The sequence below is a fragment of the Prionailurus viverrinus genome, unplaced genomic scaffold, assembly GCF_022837055.1.
Source record: "Prionailurus viverrinus isolate Anna unplaced genomic scaffold, UM_Priviv_1.0 scaffold_45, whole genome shotgun sequence".
NCBI lineage: Eukaryota > Metazoa > Chordata > Mammalia > Carnivora > Felidae > Prionailurus > Prionailurus viverrinus.
Window position 1 is genome coordinate 3,854,943 of NW_025927610.1, and position 23,323 is coordinate 3,878,265.

The 23,323-nt window shown below is 47.0% G+C and overlaps 1 protein-coding gene across 11 annotated transcripts in view; it reads right to left on the reverse strand.

Moving 5' to 3' along the window:
* PIGG (phosphatidylinositol glycan anchor biosynthesis class G) overlaps window positions 1–23,323 on the reverse strand; it is a 44,064-nt gene that overhangs the window by 15,155 nt on the left and 5,586 nt on the right. For 6 of the 11 annotated variants that reach the window (XR_007149708.1, XM_047847138.1, XM_047847139.1 and 3 more), the window contains exons 3-9: window positions 18,602–18,811; window positions 16,627–16,815; window positions 15,562–15,703; window positions 6,394–6,606; window positions 2,744–2,961; window positions 2,116–2,397; window positions 304–761 (exon numbers count right to left, since the gene is read on the reverse strand). Coding sequence is in view for 10 of the 11 variants with exons in the window: in XM_047847138.1 (XP_047703094.1) it covers window positions 304–761; window positions 2,116–2,397; window positions 2,744–2,961; window positions 6,394–6,606; window positions 15,562–15,703; window positions 16,627–16,815; window positions 18,602–18,811 (1,712 nt within the window). In the remaining variant the exon portion in view is untranslated. Of the gene's footprint in view, window positions 1–303; window positions 762–2,115; window positions 2,398–2,743; window positions 2,962–3,077; window positions 6,033–6,393; window positions 6,607–15,561; window positions 15,704–16,626; window positions 16,816–18,183; window positions 18,812–19,173; window positions 19,281–23,323 lie in introns of those variants that run through there. The other 5 variants (XM_047847143.1, XM_047847145.1, XM_047847140.1 and 2 more) reach the window with 5 other exon arrangements.

Genomic DNA, 23,323 nt, shown 5'->3' on the forward strand with positions numbered 1-23,323 from the left:
GAGCCAGCAAGTAACAAAACTATATCCTCGCTGCAGTTGTCATTTTAAAACTCAAAGGTTTTCAAATATAAAGTTATGGTGACTCAGCAATAAAAAAACCCCAAACATGTTAGGGTAGCCTCAAATAAATCCATCTTTCAATATTAATTCCTGGCTTACAGTCTATTTTTCCATTTCTTCAGTTCTCAAATACCACTTCCGTCCTGAGTATAAAAAACAGGCCTGAATTTGGAAAAAGAACACTCTGTGGCCAGTCAGCCGTGCAAGGTCCGGCCTAAGGCTACAGCTCAGACTCTCTCTCACCTGGTGAGCCAGTGCCCCAGGTCAGGTCGGTGGGCCCACTGCACACCCGTCTGGTTTAGTGACCGCAGCAGCCGGCAGCAGGTAAGTATCACCCAGGGGCTTGCCATCGCCATCCACTTCTCCCAGCCTCTGAGCGTGTTAAGGGAAGTGGGGCTCTTAGACGCTCTGTGGGGCTCTAGCTCGTCATGGCCGATGCTCCCGTCCTGTAACGCTGGTGCAGTGTTGACAAACCCCCGCTCCCCATGCGAGCATCGCCGGGGCTCACAGTCGTCGCCCAGAAAGCAGTTTCTGTAGATTTCGTGACACAGAGCCAGACACAGGGTGTTAACGAGGAAGTACCAGGTCTGGTGCTCTTCCTCGATGAAGCTGCTTGCGCCCAGACTCAGCACGTGGCCCATGGTCCCCAACAAGATAACAACATCCAACTCTGACCATCGTGAGTTTGGATGGGCTGGATTCTGTAAAAGGAAAATGCATTCCGTGAGGGAAACACACGAAAATTACACAAATCCCACCCCAGGCACTTAAAGTTCTTGCTCCCAGAGCATAACCTGCTGTGACAGGCACTTGCGGCTCCTCACGCCCCCACCCACCCCCTGCTCTGCTCTGGAGGGACTGTCACCCTGGACTGCGAGTCCTAAGCTGAGTGACAAAGAGAACAAAGATACTTGGCCGCACACCGTCTGGGCAGTGCTGCAGCTCCGAGAGCTCCCCTACTGGCTCCTGCACCCAGCCTTCCTTTCCCTCAGGGCCTAGGCCTCCAGGGGTCACAGGCAGTTCCTGCTGCTTGAAACCAAAGAACCCCCAGGATATATGCAACCAAACCAGACATTTAATTTCTCCATGAATTTTCCAGAAATCCAGAAAGCTTTCATTAAAATGGTCAATTCCCTCGAAACAACAAAGTTGGCGTCACGGCACCAACCCTTCCGTATGCCGAACGCGTTGAAGATTAAAGATCAGGACTCCGTGACTGTCACTTGACAACTTCTTAATGTTTCCTCTATTGGTCGTGCACAGCTTGTATAAGACAGAAAGAGAGATACCACGAACCCTAATTTAGGGCCTAGAGAACGAACGAAACGGCTTGAGGGAACGCTATGTTCTAATGGGGGAACAGAAGCGTGCTACGAACGACAACACGTCAGCTCCTCAGACACAGGCACACGGGGCAGGGCCTCTGATCGTTCTGGGGGCCTGGAGTGACTTCCCTGGGCCCCTTAGGCTCCGGGCACCATGGACCAACCGTGGCTGCCCACCTCTGCTTCACCACACTGCTACCGTGATCACGAATATAGGTGTCAGAGGCCAAAGACCCCAAGAAATCTGCAGGAAAACATCAGTCTTGAAAAGAAAACTGCACTTTACGAGGCAGGATGGACTCCTGAGGAGGGCAGGGTGAGGACAGGGTCCCAGCCTCCTGCTGACCTTTCTGGAAGGTCTAATGAGTTGACTCCTTCCTCTCTGAAATGTTCTTCCCTTGGCTGAGCTCGAACACTTTCTGAGAGATGTCTGATTCACACTGCACCACCAGTCAACTGCCCATTTGTCTGTGACCAGCAGCCCATGTTTAGAGTCACAGGAACCCTGTGTTTACAACGAAGAAATGAGGCCTGTGACCTGGCAACACAGGTCTGAGGGTCTGAAGTCAGGATGCTCAGACGTTGGCCCTCCTGAAGTGTGGGCTCCTCAACTCTGCCTGGTTACACACCGAGGGGTTTAACCAGTGTCTGATGAATGAAAGATCAGCTGAGATAAGAGAAAAAGGCCGATCCAGGAAGACAGCGTCCCATGCGCGGGAGCCAGCCTTACCTTGCTCAGGAGCTTTCCGCTGGCAAACATCTTGGCAAGAGCAGACACAACCGCACAGAGCAGTGCGGAGATCAACACCATCACTCCACCTGCCATCAGCCATGAGAGGCCACAGAAATAGCAGGAACTCTCGGCTGAGGTGCACACAATGACGTGAAGAGCAGAAAGAACCAGAAACATCAAATAAAACAGCAGAGAAAACACAGGCGACCACAGAGGAACTTCCAATTCAGCCTTGCTGCTCAGTGCTTGCGGGATGCTGAGCAGAAGCAGGGTTAGAACCTGGCAGAGAAAAACAGCAGCAGTGTCCATGACTGATGGGCTGGGAGAGAACCGCTCAGAAAAAGCCTGCCTCCCGACCTTGTGCCAGCTGCTCAAACGTTGGACACAGAAGAAGGAAGCCCAATAAGCACGGTTTGTAAAGAGCTGCCAAGAACGCACGCATACTCGACGCCTGGCAGTACTCTGGGCACGAGGGCACACCACGAGGGAGTTCAACGAGTAAAGAAACTGGTATTTTTCCACATTTAGGAAAAAAAGTGTCTTATGCACTTGAAACTACAAAATTCTGGCTGAGTTATCAAATCAGTTTAACAGCCGAGCCGTGACTCCACACAAGCGGCCGTACCTCCAGAACCATGACGGTCCCCACCAGCATCGAGTAGATGTCGTACTGAGCCACCTGTCTGCTCAGGGATAGGCTCAGAGTCCTCAGGGCATCCAAGTACTGCCTGCGAACCTTGGTTCCCAGGTTGAACAGGACTTCCGAGGTGTTTTCCTCCAAGTACAGTCTGATCCAGTTCCCATGCAACCTCTCTGCCATTTTAAACTGCTCAAACCCAGGCTCTACCAAGAAGAGGACAAGGTTACATTACAAATCACAGACAAGAGCATGCATGTGTCATTTCAAAGTATTCCATTATTCACACGCATGTAGCGCGAGCACAAATTCTGAGACCTACCGGAGGTGAATTGTTCCTTGGGGGTGGCCAGCAGCGCCTTCAGTAAAACTAACAGCTGATGATGCTCACGAATCCTCTGACACCCTGCCAGCCCGCCACAGCCCTAGGCACAAAGCAGCACCCAACAGGGACAGAAGCATGTGCCCCCCATCTCTACCTTTTACACCTGGTTTTGCCTCCTCCTCTTCCTCCCCCTTCTCTCCCGATCTCTCTCCACGCTTTTCTTCTTCTTTAATGTGCAATATAAAAACAACCCAGAAATGCGTTACGTTATTAGGTCCTCGGTGTTAAAAATCTTTCCAGTGCTCACACACTGTGACGACCCATCTCTGACCTGTTTCCCTCTTTGCAAGTCCTCTCTGGAAAGGGACAGCAGTCCTGACCCCTCCTGCCACGATGCCGGGCTAGATGATCCTCCCCAACGCCAAGCTAGGCCGGCAGAACAGCTGCTGGGTGAAGCCCAGCCCTCACTGCTGCTGGCTCCCCCTCTGGGATGGCAGCAGCAGGCAGCTCAGCGTCAGGAAGTTGCCTTGCTCCCTTCTGGAGTTGGACCAGACCTACCGGTGACTCAACTCATCTGCAAAAGCAAGAACTTCCTTTGTGAGACTCCGTGGTATTTAACGTGCTCCTCCAACTTCCAGCAGAGCCATTCTAAGGTGGTCTAAACCATGCCTTTCAGGATTAGGGTTAAGGCTGCTGCTATATGACCCTGAGCACAGCCCCGCCGCTGCTGCAGGCACCAGGTGACCAAGTGCTGATGGCAGGCATGACCCTAACCCTCAGATAGGGATGACTGCCATGCCCACTGCGGAGGGGAGGCACTCGGACACCAGCCCACAGGCTGGCAGGTGTGACGGCTGGGATCTAAACTCAATTAGTCTGGGTCCAGGATGGAAACCTTAATTGTTATACCCCCCCTCCCCCGCACCCTGAAGTCACAGAGATGTGGGGGCACCGGTGTCTATACCCAGAATCACAGAGGCATGGGGCATGGGGCTATGCCTGCCTGGGGCTATGACCCAGCTGGGTTCTCACACGTGCATGGAAGTGCACATTGTGAAAAATGCTACGGAGGAAAGCGGGGGAACACGGGAGACTTTTGGTAACACTGAGGAAACTGAATGAAGTCTGGGGTTGAGGGTGGGGAACAGTAAGGCCTGATATTGAAGCTGAAGTGGAAGGTGGCCCAGGAATCCACCAGGTGATCAGTGGGGAAAAGCATCCATTCTATGAGAGTAGCACATGCACAGCTCTTGAGACGAGAAAAGCCCGGCCCGCTGGAGTGAAAGGGGGGCGACGGGCAAGCTGTATCAGATCGGGCTGGATGTTAGGGGAGGCCTTGAAATCAGTTCTGGCGTCAGACACATACCCAGTTTTGTCTCAGGAAACACTGCTGACGTAGACAAAGGGCATCCCAGGGGCGTAAGGCCCCAAGAATGCTCTCCCATTCCAGGGACTGGCCTAAGTCCATCTCACGGGCCTGCTTCCCGCCACGCCCACTGCAGTGCCTAATTCTCCCTACTTGCTACTCCTGAAATAAGCAAACAACCAGCGCTGTGGTTTTGTTTGGGGCTTTGCTGGTTGTTAGTGTAGGAAAAAGGACACACGTTATCACAAATTTGCAAAAGCTACCAAACAAGTTATTTTTGAAAACAAAGTAACCACTGTCTCTAGCCGGGAATGAAATGTGCACCAGAGCTGGCCTCACTTTCACCCAGATTTTCACACAGTTGCTCACTGGGGGCCTCTTCACTGACAGGGGCTGGCTCTCCAGCCATTCAGGACACCTGGCTCCCCACTAGTCCCTGCAGGGCTTGTCGTCCACCAGCAGCTCAAGGCCAGTCTACGTCTCAGCGCAAACTCATCAGCATCACCACACTTCCTAGTACTCCACTATCTCAAGTAGGAAAAGCTGCCAACATCACATTGAATGTCACCTCAAACCAGGAGTTGACTTCCTCTAAGTTCCCAAACCAGCCCCAGTCCCAGCACCAAACACGCTGTCCTTAATATGCCTTGATGGTCAGATAAATCGTACGAAAAGATGGTCGTGGGGTGATCTGGATCATTCCCACCAGAGTATCAATACCCCTTAGTTTTTCCCAGCTTAAAACTAGAAACAATATACCCTGTGTCGGCCGCCACCCACCTCAGACAACAGCCATTTCCACGCCCCAGGTCCTTCCCTGTCCCCACTCCAGCCTGGTTTTCTCCCAGTTCTCCATACGCACTGCTCCTGACAAAGCCACCGACAACCTCACCTGCCAGATGAATGGTCCAGTCTCGGTTCCTCACTTTAGCTTGCCTTAAGTAGCACTCAACATAGCTGCTCACTCCTCCCTTCCTGAGTTTCTTAATTTACGTGACTTCCTCAACACCAACCCCCTCACCTGGCAAGCACCCTGCTTCGCAAACTTGCTCCTCCCGCACCCTTCCCCGTTTCAGTAACGGTCACTCCATTCTTCCACTGTTCTAATGAAAACCCCAAGCTGTTCCTTATGCCTCTGGTTCATCTGCACCTTATATCCGGCGCGTCACCAAATCCTGCTTGCCCTACCTTCAAAATATATCCAGGATACAGCCATTTGTCCTGGATTGCACTGCCACTGCCTGGGCCCTCACACCACCTCTCACTGAGGCACTGAAGCAGCCTTCGGACTCTCCTACCACACAAGGCAGAGCCTTCCGCCTGGGCACCTGAGAGAGCCTTTGAAAATGCAGCTTGAAGATTTCAGACTCTGCACGAACGGCTGCATGGGCTCCACATCTAGCTCATGACCAAAGCAAGAGCTTCTCCAGGGCCTAGAAGGCCTTCCTATCCCTCTGACCTCATCTCCTTCTGCCTTGCCCCAGTTCACCCTGCTCCAGCCACTCCGTCCCCCTGGTCCTCCCTTGAAGGTGCAGGCAGGTCCCCACTGCAGAACCCTGCATCTGCCACACGTTCCCTCCCGGTGTCAAAGGCCAGGCCTGCCCCGACAGCCCTCATCCCCCTGCATTCTCCATCCCTTCCCCCACACAGCCTTTTCCTAAGGCACTCCTCACCATCCTACTGCTACTTCTCCTCTGGAAGGTAAGCTCCATGAGGGCAGAGCCCTTGTGACTCCAGTGCTTGTAATAGTCCCCAGCCAAACAGGAACTTAGTGAAAAAATTCCCTATTTGTTGAATGCAAGAACTTGATATAGATAACTGTATCTGTGGGTGTTGCTAATGGTGTTCATCAGGGTTCTAAGAAAACAGAAGCACAAAGACTGATGACCTACACACAAGGGAGGAAACACCAGGTGTAGTGGAAACATTGTCTATTAACTGAGTTACCTTTTTTGTATGATGGCACGTTCTCTTGCAACAATTTGCTGAGCTGCACTGCATTTAAATGTAAAAACCTCAACTGTTCTCTCACTGGTCTCCCTTCTATGGAGGGGAACAGGAGACTACCAACGCTGTTCTCTGGAATCGGCAGACCAAGGCCTATTGCTAAGGTTGCAGCCAAGTCAGTCTGTTGAACATGCTTTGGATGTCTGATGTCACCTAGAGAAAAGAAAACGGTTTGAGTGATGGGCTCTCAGATGTGTGAGATAGTAGTCATTCCCTAGACCTTTTTTTTTTTTTTTTTTAAATTTATTTTATTAAGAGTGAGCACAGGCAGTCTTGTGTGCATCGGAGAGGGGCAGAGGGAGAGAGAGGGAGAGGGAGAGACAGAGAGAGACAGAGAGAGAGAGAGAGAGAGAGAGAGAGAGAGAGAGAGAGAGAATCTTAAGCAGGCTCCACACCCAGTGCGGAGCCTGACATGGGGCTCGATCTCAGAACTGAGAGATCATGACCTGAGCTGAAATCAAGAGTTGGGACACTTACCTGACTGAGCCACCCAGGCACCCCCATTCCCTTGACCTTCTACAACCGCTTATCCATCTCTTTGAGCCATTCTATGCAGATTCATACAGAAAGCACTTTCCTGGTTCTTATGTCAATAAATCACTAAATACTCATCCCGTGTGGGCATGGTGCCTTCCCCAAAGTAGCGTATGATATGTAGGAGGGATACCAACACAAGAAACAGTACCGCCTGAGTTTTAGAGCCCGGGATACGCACGGAGACAGCAGGTAGCTCTGCACATGCGGAGGGACGGTCACTTTGGTGAGGTCAACAGTCAACCTCCTGAACAAGGGTGACAGCAGGATGTATGGCAGCCCTACCCTGTGGATTCAGAGAGGCCCACACAGCACTGAGATATGGACAGACTTTTCAGCAGCTCCTGAGCAGTAGAAGGCACCCGTGCTGGGGAGCGCGGAGCGAGGGTGGACTGAGCTAGGCCTAGTTCTCTAACCAGCTCCAACAAGCAAGACGTCTGCCTACTGGTGGCCTGAGCAATTGAAGAGCCTCAAGCCCCGGTAACAGCCCGCTTTGCTACTAACTTTGCAGAGGAAATGGGTGTGACATCGGGACACTGGGCTCAGGCTCCTGCTTTGCCACTATCCAGCCGACGCCTTGGGTGAGAAGTCAACACAGTCAGACTGTTCTCATCTGTAAAGAGAATACCCAGCCCCCACCCCCCAGAAACCACAATGAAGGTCTGAGGCGGACCGAGGGGGCGACCAGGGAAGTCCACCCAGGAGAGGTAGGTGGTGCTTGGTGGGAGTACCTCAGACACTGTAGTGTGGGTTTGCAGAGGTTTTACTCTCATTGTGGTACTTTTGGTTGTATAGAATTTTTCTTTTTGATTTGGTCAAATATATTAATCTTTTCTTGACCAACCCTCCACTGATGGCTTCTGGGTTATACTTAGAAAGAACTAACGACGCCAATTTTTTCATTTGTTTTTCTTCTAGTATTTTCTTATATTAAGTGCTTTGATCTGAAGCAAAACAAAACCCAAAAGAAAAATCCCACCTTAAATTGATTTTGGTGCTGATATTGGTGGTGGTGCCAGTGCTATTCTGAGATTACTCTGGGTCATTATGTCATACTCATCTCCAGGGTCGTTGACAACCAGGATTCTAAGCTTAGGAGGAAGACAGAAAAGACGTAGGGTCTAATACTTTCATTTTAGGGTAATGAATGTGAATTGCAAGTATCAATACAAACTCAAGATCATTTTTATCTTAAAAAGATTTCCTTGCTTTGTCCAGAAATGACAAATAAGCCAGTATCCAGACAGTGGTCCTCAAAGATCCCTGTCCACTGAACAGAACTAGGGAATCCTGGAAAAGCGGCCGATTCCAGGTCCAGGGAAGGAACTGTGCAATGGGAGGCTGGAACCCTTTTCAGACTGGAGAGCAACAGAACTCTCAGAGAGACTAAGGTGTTTGAGACCTCAAGGCTGGAAGGACTCAGGAGCTAATCTGAATCAGAGGCTCCTACTGGCCAAAGATGGCACAATTTGAGTATTAAAAAGAATATTACTTATAGGGAATTGAAACAAAATATGCTTAGATCCATGGGTTCACAGTGCTACTAAACAACAACAACAACAACACAAAACCCTAACTGGTCACAGATGAAGTGTGCTAGTGAATCACAGTGAACTAAATTGTTGGTCTGAAACTGGTAAATAAGTGGGAAGAATAACTCATCATTAACCCTATCTCTGTTATATAAATGGTACCGGTAGGTAAGCAAAAGTAGATTGGGGAAGATTCTCCTTACAGAATGATTCAGGCTCGTTAATGAAGAATTCTACAATTGAGGTATCACTGTTTGCCACCTCCAGTGAATTATTGGCCCTAGTTGGTCATCAGTGGCTACTGGCTTCACAGTACAGCCAACAGTCAGACACTGTGTGCTTCCTGCTGGAAACAGCCTTATGAAAACCAGCCAACGGGATCTGAAGCTGCCTCCTGGTCAGACAGGGTTCACAGAGGATATGCTAGCAGACAGCGTAGAGAGAGACTTCCCAGGACAAACAGCCACACTTCTTCAACAAATAAACTGTGGGAAAATAAAAGAGGATGGAGCGGGGACCTATAGACGGAAGAGAGTGTAAAGGGTTACATCAACCAATCTCAGTGCGTGGATCTTACTGGTATCTCAGCTCAACAACCAAAGAGGGAGACCGACGTTGGAGATTCGAACACTGACCATTTGATGAATTAAGGACTTAATGCTATATTTTAAACGTGCTACATTAAGAAAGTAAGAGCACACATCTTCTAGAGATCTACTTCCAAGCAAGAAAGGAGAGGAAAGTGAGTGAGAAGGACGGAAGATGTAAGATTGGCTGTAACACTGAAACTGGGTGGCGGGCTTTGCCTACTTTTGCAGGTCTGAAAACTCACATAATAAAGAGTGTTTCAAAAAAGGATTGAAATGTTTTGATCTGGGATTTACACAGGTTTAAAGAATGAGGTAGATTCCTAGCATAATTTTTTTTTTTCTAGAAGGTCATGACATCACTTCTGGAATGCCTTGTCTTTTCTCCACTGCTGTGAAATGCCACCTTTTGTCACCAAATGCAATGCTACTGGGGTCTACTTTTCACCTCTTGATTTTGCTCCATTGATTAGTGTGACTAGCTCTTGCCAGCAATATTTTGATAACTGCAATTCTGTAATACTAATACAAGGCAGATCACATTACAGAGTGGGTTTTATCTCATGGAAGAAGGAAACACATTTCAGAAAATCATTCTCCCCCTCCAGCAGCCAGGCCTTCTCCCGCCTGCCTCATGTCCACTGGCCCTAGCAACATGCTCTGTACAGCTAAGCCACCTTTCACACATTCAATCAGCAAATACTGACAGCCACGATGTGCCAGTATTCCAGGCTGGAGGGACAGAATATGAAAGAACAGGCAAAGTCCCTCCCTCTCTTCATGGAGTTTACATCCTGGTAGCAGGAGGGAGACAAAATATACCTGCTCTGCCCTATGTGGAAGTGAAGCACAAGCATGATCTCCTTCTGGGACCCCCTGACCCTGGATGGACCCAGATCTGTGCTTCTCTTTATTGGGAGGTTGGAACTCTGGGGGTGGACAGTAGCAGGCTGGGGGTGTATGAAATCACATGGCACACAATCCCAAAGTGCTTATCTTTCAGATCAATAAACGCCTTAAGATTTTTTTTTTTTTACTTTTTTTTAATGTTTATTTATTTTTAAGAGACAGAGAGAGACAGTGTGAGCAGGGGAGGGGCAGAGAAAGAGGGAGTGACAGAATCCGAAGCAGGCTCCAGGCTCCGAGCTGTCAGCACAGAGCCTGACGCGGGGCTCGAACTCCCGAACCATGAGAAAGATTTTTTTTTTTAATTATTAAAACAAGCAACAAAAATGTACATGAATTTGTAGGCTAAAAATAAGCCTGCAAAGACCTATTAGGAATGGTGGCATGGGGAGTTCTGTGGGTCAGCTTGCCAGGAGAACAAGCATAACTGGTAAAGAGCATAAAAACCACCAGTAGCACAATGACTTATAGCCTCCGGAAACCATCTGGGGGCATACGGCAAATACAGAAACCTTTGTTCAAGAAAATCTAAAGCTTGGTAAGAACGGGAGAGTGTGAGGCCCTTGAGGAACCATGACCCACTCTCTCCCCCCGCCATCTGCAGCTCCGTGGGACACAGACTACTCTGAGAGGGTGCACTGAAGAACACAGGGCTCCCTCTCCCCCCGGGACCCTGTGGAGCGCTCTGTGCTCTCCCTGCGAGGAACAGGCTGCCGGCATTGCTCATCCTCCTCAGCCGTGTAGTGCACACCCTCAACAGCAGTTGAGCGGCTGGGAGCTACCTTTCCTGCCCAGCCTCACCCAGAATTTCTATGCAAGACATAAAAGGCCAACAGTACTGGGGCCCACTCACCCTTACACCAGTCTTGCCGGGTGGAGGCTGCCCCCAGAAGAGGCTAGCAGAAAGACCAGAGGTTACTACACAGAGCCCCCAAGAGAAGGGGACTGTTGTTACCACCCGTAACTAGCAACCGTGGCTCAGAGAAACTGCCCAGGGCAGGCCACAAAACTGAGCAAAACTCCCCACAAAAGAACTGACTTTGTTTGCAACAGAAGGTGGTGAATTCACACCTAGGAATGCTCTTTAAAACAATGGAGACTTTGGAGGTGGGCAGCTGAGAGGAGACTGGTAGCTTCGTGACAGCCACAGGCCAGCTGAGTGCTCAGAGAGAGGAGGGCCTGGGGAGAAGACAGGCTCAGAAGAAGGCTCAGAACCACCTCAGAGAACGGCCTCAGAAACAACCCTTCAAAGGGGCTCAAATGGGAGATCAGATTGTGAAGCACATTTCTCACAAACCGTTGAAAATACGGCAGTCAGCTGGCAGTGAGTGGAGCCTGACAGCTGGGTGTGACAGCAACAGAGCGCCACTGAGTCTGCGGTCACCCCAGCGCTGCTGTCCCCGCACAGGAGCAACAGCAGACTTCACGCTGTGGGAGATGACCTCACTGAAATGGTCAAGCCACGGCACTCAGTAAATAAACAAGGAAACGACAATGAAGACAGGCCTGGGCTGGGGGGTGGGCAGACCTGCAGCATCCAGAGTTGCTACAATATATTATTTGAGATGTTCAGTTTTCATTGAAAACTGTAATTATGCAAAGAAACAGAAAAGTAAAACCCAGAAGGAAAAGCAACAGAACCTCCCAGGGAAGGGCCCAGATGCTAGAGGTAACCCACTGTCTTTTAAGTAGCCACAATAAATATGCACAAAGAGCTCCAGGAAACTATGCATAAACAAGTAAAGGAAGGTCTGATGACGATGTTGTCATCAAATAGTGATTATCAACAAAGAAACAGAAATTATAAAGAAAAGAACCAAATGGAAAGTGTGAAAATGAAAAATATAGTAACTGAAACGAAAAATTCACCATAGCTGAATAGCAGATTTTGAACTGGCAGAAGAATCACCAAATTTAAAGTCAAATTGATAAAAAAATATACAATCTGAAAAACAGAAAAATTCCCAAATTTGATGAGAACTATTCATCTACACATCCAAGAGCCTCAATGAACTCCAAGTTGCATAAACACAAAACATGCACAGCGTAATAAAAGTGCGGGAGGCGCTGGGTGGCTCAGTCGGTTAAGCGTTCGACTTAAGCTCAGGTCACAATCTCATGGTCTGTGAGTTCGAACCCCACATTGGGCTCTCTGCTGTCAGCATGGAGCCTGCTTTGGATCCTCTGTCTCCCTCTCTCTCTGCCCCTCCCCTGCTCGCTCTCTCTCTCTCTCCCTCTCTCCCTCCCTCAAAAATAGCTAAGCATTAAAAAAAATTAAAAAAAAAAATTCTGAAAGACGAGAAGGGAAGCCCAGGTAGACTGGGATGATGTGTCATCCAAAACTGTGGAGGCCAGAAGGCAGTGGGATAGCATGTCCAAAGTACTGGAAGAGAAAAGAATGGTCAGCTAAGAGTCTTACATCCAGCAAAACTATCTTTCAAAAATGAAGGCAACATAAAGACACCCAGGGTAAAAACAACAACAACAACAACAACAACAACAACAACAACAACAACAGAAAAACAAAATAAAAAAGAAACTATTAATTGCTAGCAAACCTGGATTATAAGAAATACTAAAGGAAGTTCTTTAGGCTGAAAGCAAGTGACTCCATGGCTAATTTTGATCCATAAAAGAAGCAAAGAGCATCAGTAAAAGTAATTATACAATTACAGAACACATAAAAACGTATTTACCTTCTTACTAATTAAAAAACTATTATATAAAACACATAAACAGTTATGTCTTCAGTTTGTAACATGTAAAAATATAACATATTTGACAATAACAGCACAGAGGAGGGACATAGGGGCAAAGCTGTATTGGCAAAAGAAAACACCACCATATGAAAACATCTGTGCACACAAACTCTTTCCAAATGTTTACAGTAACATTATTTCTAACAGCTGAGAAGTGGAAACAACCCATGTATCTATCAGCTAATGCACGGATACACAATGTGGTCTATCCGCACAACAATGTAGCCAAACAGAGGAGTGAAGTCCTGACACCAGATACAACTGTGGAAGAACCTTGAAAACATCATGCTCAGTAATCAACAGCCACTCACACAGGGCCCGGTACTACAGGGTCCATGTACATGAATGTCCAGAAGAGGCAAATCTATGCAGGTGGAAAAAAGATCAGCGGTTGTGTAAGGGCAGTGCTGGGGGCAGGGGGACTGGACATGCACTGTCCTAAAATTAATACTGACTCTGAGCGAACTAGATACAGCGCAGTCCTGGCTCATAAAATCAGCATAATGAGACTACATCCTGGAAACAAATGTACAGATAACAAAAAGCTTGGAACCCACCCACCGCTGGCACTGCGGTCAGTTATCAGGCATCCTGCGCATGCAGCTGCCCTGGCTGCTCCTGGCTCTGAAGACGCAGCCAGGCCTCCCAAGGAGATTCTTAAATGCCCACCTTGAAGACAAAACTTCAACGCTGTAGTTCAATAACAACCTAACAATGCACAATAAAAACCACCCACTTGGTTGTCTCTCTTCCTCCCCACACTACGAGGCCCCTGAGGGTGAAGGCTGTCCACAGTGTCCGGCGCAGTGCCTGGCCCACCACAGGTACTCAGCGTACCTCCAATGGATGGATGAGTGGAAAGACTGTTTCTGGCATGGGCTCTCACTCAGGTATAGGGGAGCCACACAGGACCCTGCTTTGGGTACAGTGTGGGAAAGTCAGGCGTAGGAAGTTGGTGCTCTGGTGAGTAGAGCCTTCACTGGAAGGCAGGCAAGACACCTAGAATGGAAAGGCCCAGGTCACAAGAGCCAAGGACTTATATTTTAGGGGGTCAGATGTCCGAGGGGAGAAAGCACTATTAAAAGACAGAAGGAAGTCAGTGGAGATTCTGCCCCAACCAATCCTCAAGCAAGTGGAAGATTCATTCATTCAACAATTCTTTTTGGCACTGATCATATACCAGGCAATGTTTAGGCCCAAGGCAGGCATGTACCAATGAACAAAATAGACTAGGTCATGCCCGACTATAGCTGAAGTGCAGAGAGGAGGCAGGTATTACACGTGTCACATCTAAGTCTTTAATTACAATCTAAGCAAAGAATGGTGGAAGGATGCACAGAATGCTGTGAAAAATGAACAGAGGGAAGGCAATTTAGTCTCGTGGATGAGCAACTGACGTCAGATGAAACCAAGGATGACTGGATCTGATGTGGCGACAGAGTCGGGGGCATGTGGGGAAGAGCTTGTCACTTGGAGGACCCATGGGAAGGGCAGAGGCCAGGACATAGTGAATAGTGATGAATATGGCTCAGGATGAAGCCGTGAGGTAGGAAAGAAACCTCATGCAGGACTTACTTGACCCAAAGTTTAGCTACTGGAAGGTTTTATGTACGGGAGATCGGGGATGGTCTGGAATGTGGGGAGCAAGGGAGAAGGAGGGTGAAGAGAGACACCTAGGTTTCCGATTGGACGAATCACACAAAGGTGCCATGTGCTGGCAGAGCAACATGAGAGGGCAGATTAGGATGTGACGCTATGTATTTGCTCTACCTGTGGGAGACCCAAGTGGAGGTGTCAGACAGGCAGCTGAGTAGACAGTCTGGAGGCTGGAGATCAGAGAAGAAAGACAGCTGACTAGACACCAAAGTGAGAGTGAGGAGGAAAACCAGACAAATGGGAGGTCCCAGAACTAAGGGTCAGAAGTGCCAAATGGTATGGAAGGGTTCTGTGAAAGGAAGCCAGAGTGTTCAACTCAGAAATACCTGGTGGGCGAAGGTGAGCGTGTGGTAAAGCGAGGAGGCAGAGGCCAGCCTCAAGTGCAGGGTGCGGGAGGGCAGATGGCTGTGAAGCAGGCCGGCCCGCACGGGTCAGAGCTGCCCGTGTGTGTTTGGGGTGGAGAGTTGGGTGTCTTAATGCTGAAAGATGGGCCCTCAGGTAGTCCTGCTCTGGCCCTTAATAGTTTCCAAAGATGGATAGTTTATAAAAATTTTAATTACTAACGCCTCTTTCTTTTAGTTCATACATGTGTTCAGATGTCTTCAAGCTGCTGGTAATTTTTGTTAACACCTCCAGATATTCAGGCAGTGACATTCATACAAAAAAATTTCCACAAGAAATGTCTGCATTATAAGAATTGGGGTAAGAAATGTAAACTCCAAACCCTGGCTGCACCCTGTCCCACTACTTCTCATCTTCACATTGCTCAGGGTATTTCAAACACACCCAGCTTCCAAAAATTGATTTTTAAATTTAAAATCAGACTATAGAAAGAAGTTACGTAAAATACGGTTTTAAAACACTAAACATTCCGGGGCGCCTGGGTGGCTCAGTCGGTTAAGTGTCCAACTTCAGCTCAGGTCATGATCTCATGGTTCATGAGTTCAAGCCCCGCATCAGGCTCTCTGCTGTCAGCATGGAGCCTGCTTGGATCTTCTGTCCTCCCCTCTCTCTACCCACCCTCCCCCGCCCCGCCTCCTCCCTCCTCCCTCCTGCCGTGCACACGTGTTCACGCTCTTAAAAATAGACATTTTAAAAAAAAAAGGAAAATAGTAAACATTCCTAAATCCTCACCAGGCTTTCTTTCAAATGCAGAACTGATTAAGATCAGGGGGGTGTTAACTTCCTCCATGGAAGAGGCCCCGTGACTTCCTGTTTCCGACATTCCATGATCACCACAAAGAACCAGCAAATTGGGTGAAAGATTCTCTCTTTCCTACAATGCAAAGGAAAAATATTTCAGTTGCATTCAGACTGAGGAGAACGCATGCTCTTGTTAAGGAAAAACTTTAGATTTTAGCTGTACTTTATAAATAGTAGCTCTTTCTAAACACGTTACACTTTTTTTTAACCTATGAGCTTACAAGATCAAAGGGTTAAAGTCAAAGAGTACCATAAATAAAACAAACAGAATCACTTGGAGGTCACAGAGCCCAGGAGGGTTACATTTAGGGCCTCCGAAGGCAGAGGATTTGAGCTTGGTTTCTGTCTTTGCCATGGCCGAGCTGCGAGAGCCAAGGTGCCCTCCTTGTCAGGCCTGTCTCCTGTGTGTCAAACGGGGTTGCCCCTCAGCCCCAGCGTTCCAGCAAAGGACCTTTGCTGTTCTTGGATTTGCCCAGCAGGCTCTGCCTTACCGCTGCTGCCTCTTCACCTGGAACGCACCTTCACAGATGGCGTATCCGCCCCTCTCTCCCTTCAAGGCTCCGCTCACATCTCACACGTCCTGAAGGACAGCTGCTTTCGTCTCACCGTCTAAAATCACAACTTCTCTCTCAGATGCCGTTCCCACCTCTTGCCCTATGCTCTCCTCTGGCACTAATCACTTTCCAGTATACTTATGTATTCATTTATTATGCCCCTTGTTTGTCCTTCCTGGCAAGAGTATAAGCTCCACAGATGCCCAGACAGGAACAATGATATAAAAGGCATTCTGGAACTAGTAGCTGCTTAAATGGGTGAGGGGCAGACAAAACCAGAGCTGCTGGAGGCTGAGCCTGTGCTCTGTGCTTACAGGTGAACTGAATGATGGTGGGCGTGGCATTCACGTAGGTCCCAAGTCCACTTCAGGAACTTGGTTTCTCCTAGGAGACGCTGGCACAGTGACTCTAGCACTCCACGGCGCTCCACAGTGAGCCTCACCTCGGACAGCAGCGAGGTGTGAATCTTCATCAGGATGCTGTCCATCTCGCTGAGTTTGTGCCCGATCAGGGGGCTGCTGGGCCCGGAAATGTGGCCGATGTGGTCCAGCCCAAGGTAGTGGAGGATTAACACATCCCAATCCCCTCTTTTTAATACTTTATCTAAATGCCTTGTAACATTATCATCCACCTGTAAAGGGGGAAAAGCACGTACGAATAACTCCTCGTTTCCCTTGATCTTCACTCTCCAAGAGAAAGTGATACAGTCCTTTTAAAACCTAAGCATTTATTTTAGGTAACAGGACTAAGAGTCTGAAAAGAGCAAAAAACCCTAATAAACAAACAGAAAAAGCTGTCATAAAAAAAATAAACAAGGGGTGCCTGGGTGGCTCAGTCGGTTGAGCGTCCGACTTCGGCTCAGGTCGTGATCTCACAGTTCATGAGTTCGAGCCCCGCGTCAGGCTCTGTGCTGACAGCTCGGGGCCTGGAGCCTGCTTCGGATTCTGTGTCTCCCTCCCTCTCTGCCCCTGACCCACTCACATTCTGTCTCTGTCTCTCTCAAAAATAAATAAACATTAAAAAAATTAAAAAAATAAACAAATATTAGCATTAGATTAAGCTGTTACTAATACTGTTTCACATTTCTAAGTTATAGATAGAACACATTATACAGATAATTTCAATGAGAAGTATTATTCTAAAAAAAACATTCTGCAGGATCCATACTGGGAGTTAACTAACACTAAGCAGATAACCAGGTCACACAGGTGCCAGAGTTCAGGTGACCTCTGGGGTGAAGCTGAATGTCCTATGAGAAGGCTGTTCTGGGAGGAAAGATACAGCTTTCGGCAACTAGTAGAGCAGCCACTGACAGAGCCGTGAGCCTGGTCAGCCCTGACCACTCAGCTGGCCCACCTCCCTCCCGCTGAAAAGTCACTACAAAGGGAAGGGTCTCTAATTGATGAGACAGAGGACAAGAAAACTCAGTAACTGCTTCATCTACAGACGTCAACTTCAGGAAAGGATATCAACCTAAGCAAGACCGCAGATGCTCTACAAGGCCCAGCAAATTGAGCTGCTGTGGGTGTGCCTCTACTCTATGGGGACTCCCTCTGGAGTTGACCAGGGTCAACTGTCTTTAAATTTATTTATTTATTTATTTATTTGTTTGTTTGTTTGTTTATTTATTTATTTATTTTAGAGAGAGAGAGAGAGAGAGAGAGAGAGAGCGCGCACACGAGTGGGCAGAAAGGGGCAGAGGGAGAAAGGGAGGGTGGGAGAATCTCAAGTAGATTCCACACTCAGCACAGAGCCTGATACGGGCTCAATCCCACCATCCTGGGACCATGACCTGAGCCGAAATAAAGAGTGAGATGCTCAACTGATTGGGACATCCAGGGTCTCAGCCAGGGTCAGCTTTCTAACTACGGGACCAATCATGCCCTCTTTCTTGTTGGAGACTGCACTCCCAGCACAGGGAAATGCCCCTCAGGACCAGGCTCCCCCCAGTTCACCATCTGTCCTCCCACCTCCCCACTGGGGATGCCACCACACTAACAGGAGAACATCCTCAAAGATCCCAGAGAGGCGACGGAGTCCTCAGGCTCTGCCTTGTACAGATGCTGCGCCCGCCATTCTGTCCACTTGGGAAGTCCCCACTCACTTCTCAAAACTCAGCTTAAACGGCTCCTTGCTGGCCCTGATCCTCTGTACCCCCATCAACAGGCGCTTGGCTGTTCCAAGAGAATTTTGATCACAACTGCATCAGGGTTCATGTCCCTGGGCCGTAACTGGTTATGTGAATGAATGGACAATTTTTACAACCTCTCCATACTACTCCCAATATACTAATAAAAGCCACATACAAAACAATGTTGCCTCTAAGAGGGTAAAAGTCACATACAAAATGATGTTGCCTCTAAGAGTATATCAGACTCCATCTATCATGACAAAATTTTCTTATTTGAAAACCTGACCTCTGTATAATCTGACACAAAAAATGAGGTTGTTCCATCATATTCCACAAAATGCTGTGGGAATAATTTCACCCATGTTTCATCTCCATAAAAGATCATTCTTTTCCCAGCTGCTTTTGCCTGTGTGATCACATTGTCTTCCAGCAGTGCAGGGGAATTGAGGTTCCTGACAACATCGATGAAGCCAGGGAGGCTCCCTGTCATCAGTGCCTGCAGGAGGAAACATTCGAGAACTTAGACCATGGAATCCAAAGCACAGCAAGGGAAGGGGTGCCAAAAATCATTTTATGGATGAAAGAGGAAAGCATAAAACTAGGGCATCCTCAACACCGGAGGGTGGGTCAGTGTTAAGACAAAGGGGAAAGCTGCACATACGTTCTGGCAAAGCTAGCAAACTTGATCACAAAGACTTTGTTGTATTTCAGCCAATGGGAGGATGGAGGAGGCTGCGGGCAGCTGGATGACAGTGGTGGACAGGAAAGCCGTGAGTTACAGCAACTGAAGCAGATGGCAAAGTGTGTTATGCATCGAAAACACAAATCTGTTTACTCAACCACCTGTCAGGTCCTCACCTAAGCTTCAAATCTGCTCTGTGTGATGAGCAAACTCCATGTACTGATCTTACAACACAGCAATTCTAATGTCCACCTTGAGTGGATGAACAGCTTCTCACACACACCTGGGAGGAAAGCAGTCTCTAAGCAAAAACTCTCAGGAATTCCCATCGTTAACTGGCCCAGGTTGCTGGTGGGACACCCCTGCTCCACACACACACACACACACACACACACACACACACACACACACCCTACTGAAATTTCTGGGAAGAAAGGGTAGGCGTGACATATTGCCAATACCTTTCTGATGTAGAGTTATGTCAACAACCTCCCTCATTTTAGCATAGAGTCTAAGAGGCCATTGTAACAGGTCATGTGTCTCCTACGATCTGGAGTTATGCAACAACCCATGATACTGGCACCCAGGGACCTATGTACTGAAATAAACAGAAATCTGGACAGTGCCAACAGGCATACTAAGTTTTCCAGGACTTCTTTAACAGCCAAAAATACAAATATGGATTAACCTGACTTCTGGAATGCTAGAGGAGCTTGGCATATCTCCTCCCATAAGAGCAATGATAAATGGGACCAAACTGCCAAAAGCAACCATTTCCAGACTTTGAAAGCTCATCAAGGATATAAAACAAATTGAAAAGTTCTTATCTAAGACAAACTACTGAATCTCAGGAAGAGCTGTGAGTCCCTGTGCTGTTTAACATAGCCTGCTCCCCTTCTCCTACCCCTGCGATATAGCAGTCATGGGGATCCGTCTGACCTGGAGCTGCTCAGAGAAGTCCCATGCCAGGGATATGTTGGAAGCAAGGACGGCCAACCTTACAGCTGCCTGAGGGGTCAGGGCTGTTTCTGGTAAGAGAAAGGCCTAACATTTAAAAGTGACATCTGGGTCACAATGCTATGAAACTTGAAGTCAACCACAGGAAAAAGTTTGGAAAACCTCCAAATGCATAGAGGTTAAAGAACATCCTACTAAAGAACGAATGGGTCGCCCAGGCAATTAGAGAAGAAATTAAAAAATATACGGAAACAAATGAAAACGAACACATGACAATCCAAACCCTTTGGGATGCAGCAAAGGCAGTCCTACGAGGAAAATACATGGTAATCCAGGCCTATCTCAAGAAACAAGAAAAAATCCCCCAAACAAAATCTAACAGCACACCTACAGGAACTAGAAGCAGAACAGCAAAGAAATCCCAAACCCAGCAGAAGAGAAATAATGAAGACCAGAGCAGAAATAAACAATATAGAATCTAAAAACAAAAACAAAAAAACAGTAGAGCAGATCAATGAAACTAAGAGTTATTTTTTTTTGAAAAAGTAAACAAAATTGATAAACCTCTAGCCAGGCTTCTCAAAAAGAAAAAAGGACCCAAATAGATAAAATCACAAATGAAAACGGATTTATTACAACCAATCCCTCTGTAATATAAGCAATTATCAGGGCCTACTATGAAAAATTATATGCCAACAAACTGGACAACCTGGGAGAAATGGACAAATTCCTAGACACCCACACTCTTCCAAAACTCAAACGGGAAGAAATAGAAAATTTGAACAGATCCACAAGTAGTGAAGAAATTGAATCAGTTATCAAAAATCTCCCAACAAATAAGAGTCCAGGACCAGGTGGCTTCCCTGGGGAATTCAACCAGACATTTAAAGCAGAGATAATACCTATCCTTCTCAAGCTGTTCTAAAAAATAGAAAGGGAAAGAAAACTTCCGGACTCATTCTATGAAGCCAGCATTACTTTGATTCACAAACCAGACAGAGACCCAGCAAAAAAAGAGAACTACAGGCCAATATCCCTGATGAATATGGATGCAAAAATTCCCAACAAGATACTAGCAAGTTGAATTCAACAGCATATAAAAAGAATTATTCACCATGATCAAGTGGGATTCATTCCTGGGCTGCAGGGCTGGTTCAACATTCACAAATCAATCAATGTGATACATCACATTGATAAAAGAAAAGATAAGAACCATATGATCCTGTCAATAGATGGAGAGAAAGCATTTGACAAAATACAGCATCTCTTCTTAGTAAAAACCCTAGAGAAAGTTGGGATAGAAGGAACATACTTGAACATCATAAAAGCCATTTATGAAAAGCCCATAGCTAATATCATCCTCAATGGGGAAAAACTGAGAGCTTTCTCCCTGAGATCAGGAACATGACAGGGATGTCCACTCTCATCACTGTTGTTTAACATAGTGTTGGAAGTTCTAGCATCAGCAACCAGACAACAAAATGAAATAAAAGGCATCAAAATTGACAAAGAAGTCCAACTTTCACTTTTCGCAGATGACATGGATACTCTACATGGAAAACCCGACAGACTCCACCAAAAGTCTGCTAGAACTGATACATGAATTCAGCAAAGTCGCAGGATACAAAATTAAGTACAGAAATCAGTTGCATTTTTGTACACCAATAATGAAGCAACAGAAAGACAAATAAAGAAACTGATCCCATTCACAATTGCACCAAGAATCATAAAATACTTAGGAATAAACCTAACCAAAGATGTAAAATCTGTATGCTGAAAACTATAGAAAGCTTATGAAGGAAACTGAAGAAGACACAAAGAAATGGAAAAACATTCCATGCTCATGGATTGGAAGAATAAGTACTGTTAAAATGTCAATACTACCCAAAGCAATCTACACATTCAATGCAATCCCAATCAAAATTGCACTGGCATTCTGCTCAAAGCTAGAACAAACAACCCTAAAATTTGTATGGAACCACAAAAGACCCCGAATAGCCAAAGTGATATTGAAGAAGAAAACCAAAGTGGGAGGCATCACAATCCCAGATTTTAGCGTCTACTACAAAGCTGTAATCATCAAGACAGTATGGTCCTGGCACAAAAACAGACACATAGACCAATGGAATAGAATAGAGAACCCAGAATTGGACCCACAAATGTATGGCCAACTAACCTTTGACAAAGCAGCAGGAAAGAGTATCCAATGGAAAAAAGACAGTCTCTTCAGCAAATGGTGCTGGAAGAACTACACAGCAACATGCAGAAGAATGAAACTAGACCACTTTTTTACACCATACACAAAAATAAACCCCAAACGGATGAAAGACCTGAATGTGAGACAGGAAACCATCAAAACCCTAGAGGAGAAAACAGGCAACAACCTCTTTGACCTCAGCTGCAGTGATTTCTTACTCGACACATCTCCAAAAGCAAGGGGATTAAAAGCAAAAATGAACTATTGGGACCTCGAGATAAAAAGCTTCGGCACTGCAAAGGAAACAATCAACAAAAGGCAACTGAGGGAATGGGAAAAAATATTTGCAAGTAACATATCAGGCTAGTATCCAAAATGTATAAAGGACTCACCCAACTCCCGAAAAATAATCCAGTGAAGAAATGGGCAGAAAACAAGAATAGACACTTTTCCAAAGAAGACATCCAGGTGGCCAACAGACACATGAAACAATGCTCAACATCACTCATCAGGGAAATACAAATCAAAGCCACACTGAGATACCACCTCACACTGGTCAGAGTGGCTAAGATGAACAAATCAGGAGACTATAGATGCTGGCGAGGATGTGGAGAAATGGGACCCCTCTTGTACTCTTAGTGGGAATGCAAGCCAGTATAGCCGCTCTGGAAAACAGTGTGGAGGTTCTTCAAAAAATTAAAAATAGATCTACCCTATCACCCAGCAATAGCACCACTAGGAAGGGATACAGGAGTGCTGAGGCATAGGGGCACATGTACCCCAATGTTTATAGCAGTGCTTTCAACAATAGCCAAATTATGGAAAGAGCCTAAATGTCCATCAAGCGATGAATGGATAAAGACGATGTGGTTTATATACACAACGGAATACTACTTGGCAATGAGAAAGCATGAAATCCTGCCATTTGCAGCAACGTGGATGGAACTGGAGGGTACTGTGCTAAGTGAAATAAGTCAGGCAGAGAAAGACAGATACCATGTTTTCACTCATATGTGGATCCCGAGAAACTTAACAGAAGACCAAGGGGCAGGGGAAGGGGGGTGGGGAGTTACAGAGAGGGAAGGAAGCAAACCATAAGAGACTCTTAAATACTGAGGACAAACTGAGGGTTGATGGGGGGCTGGGGAGAGGGGAAAGTGGGTGATGGGCAT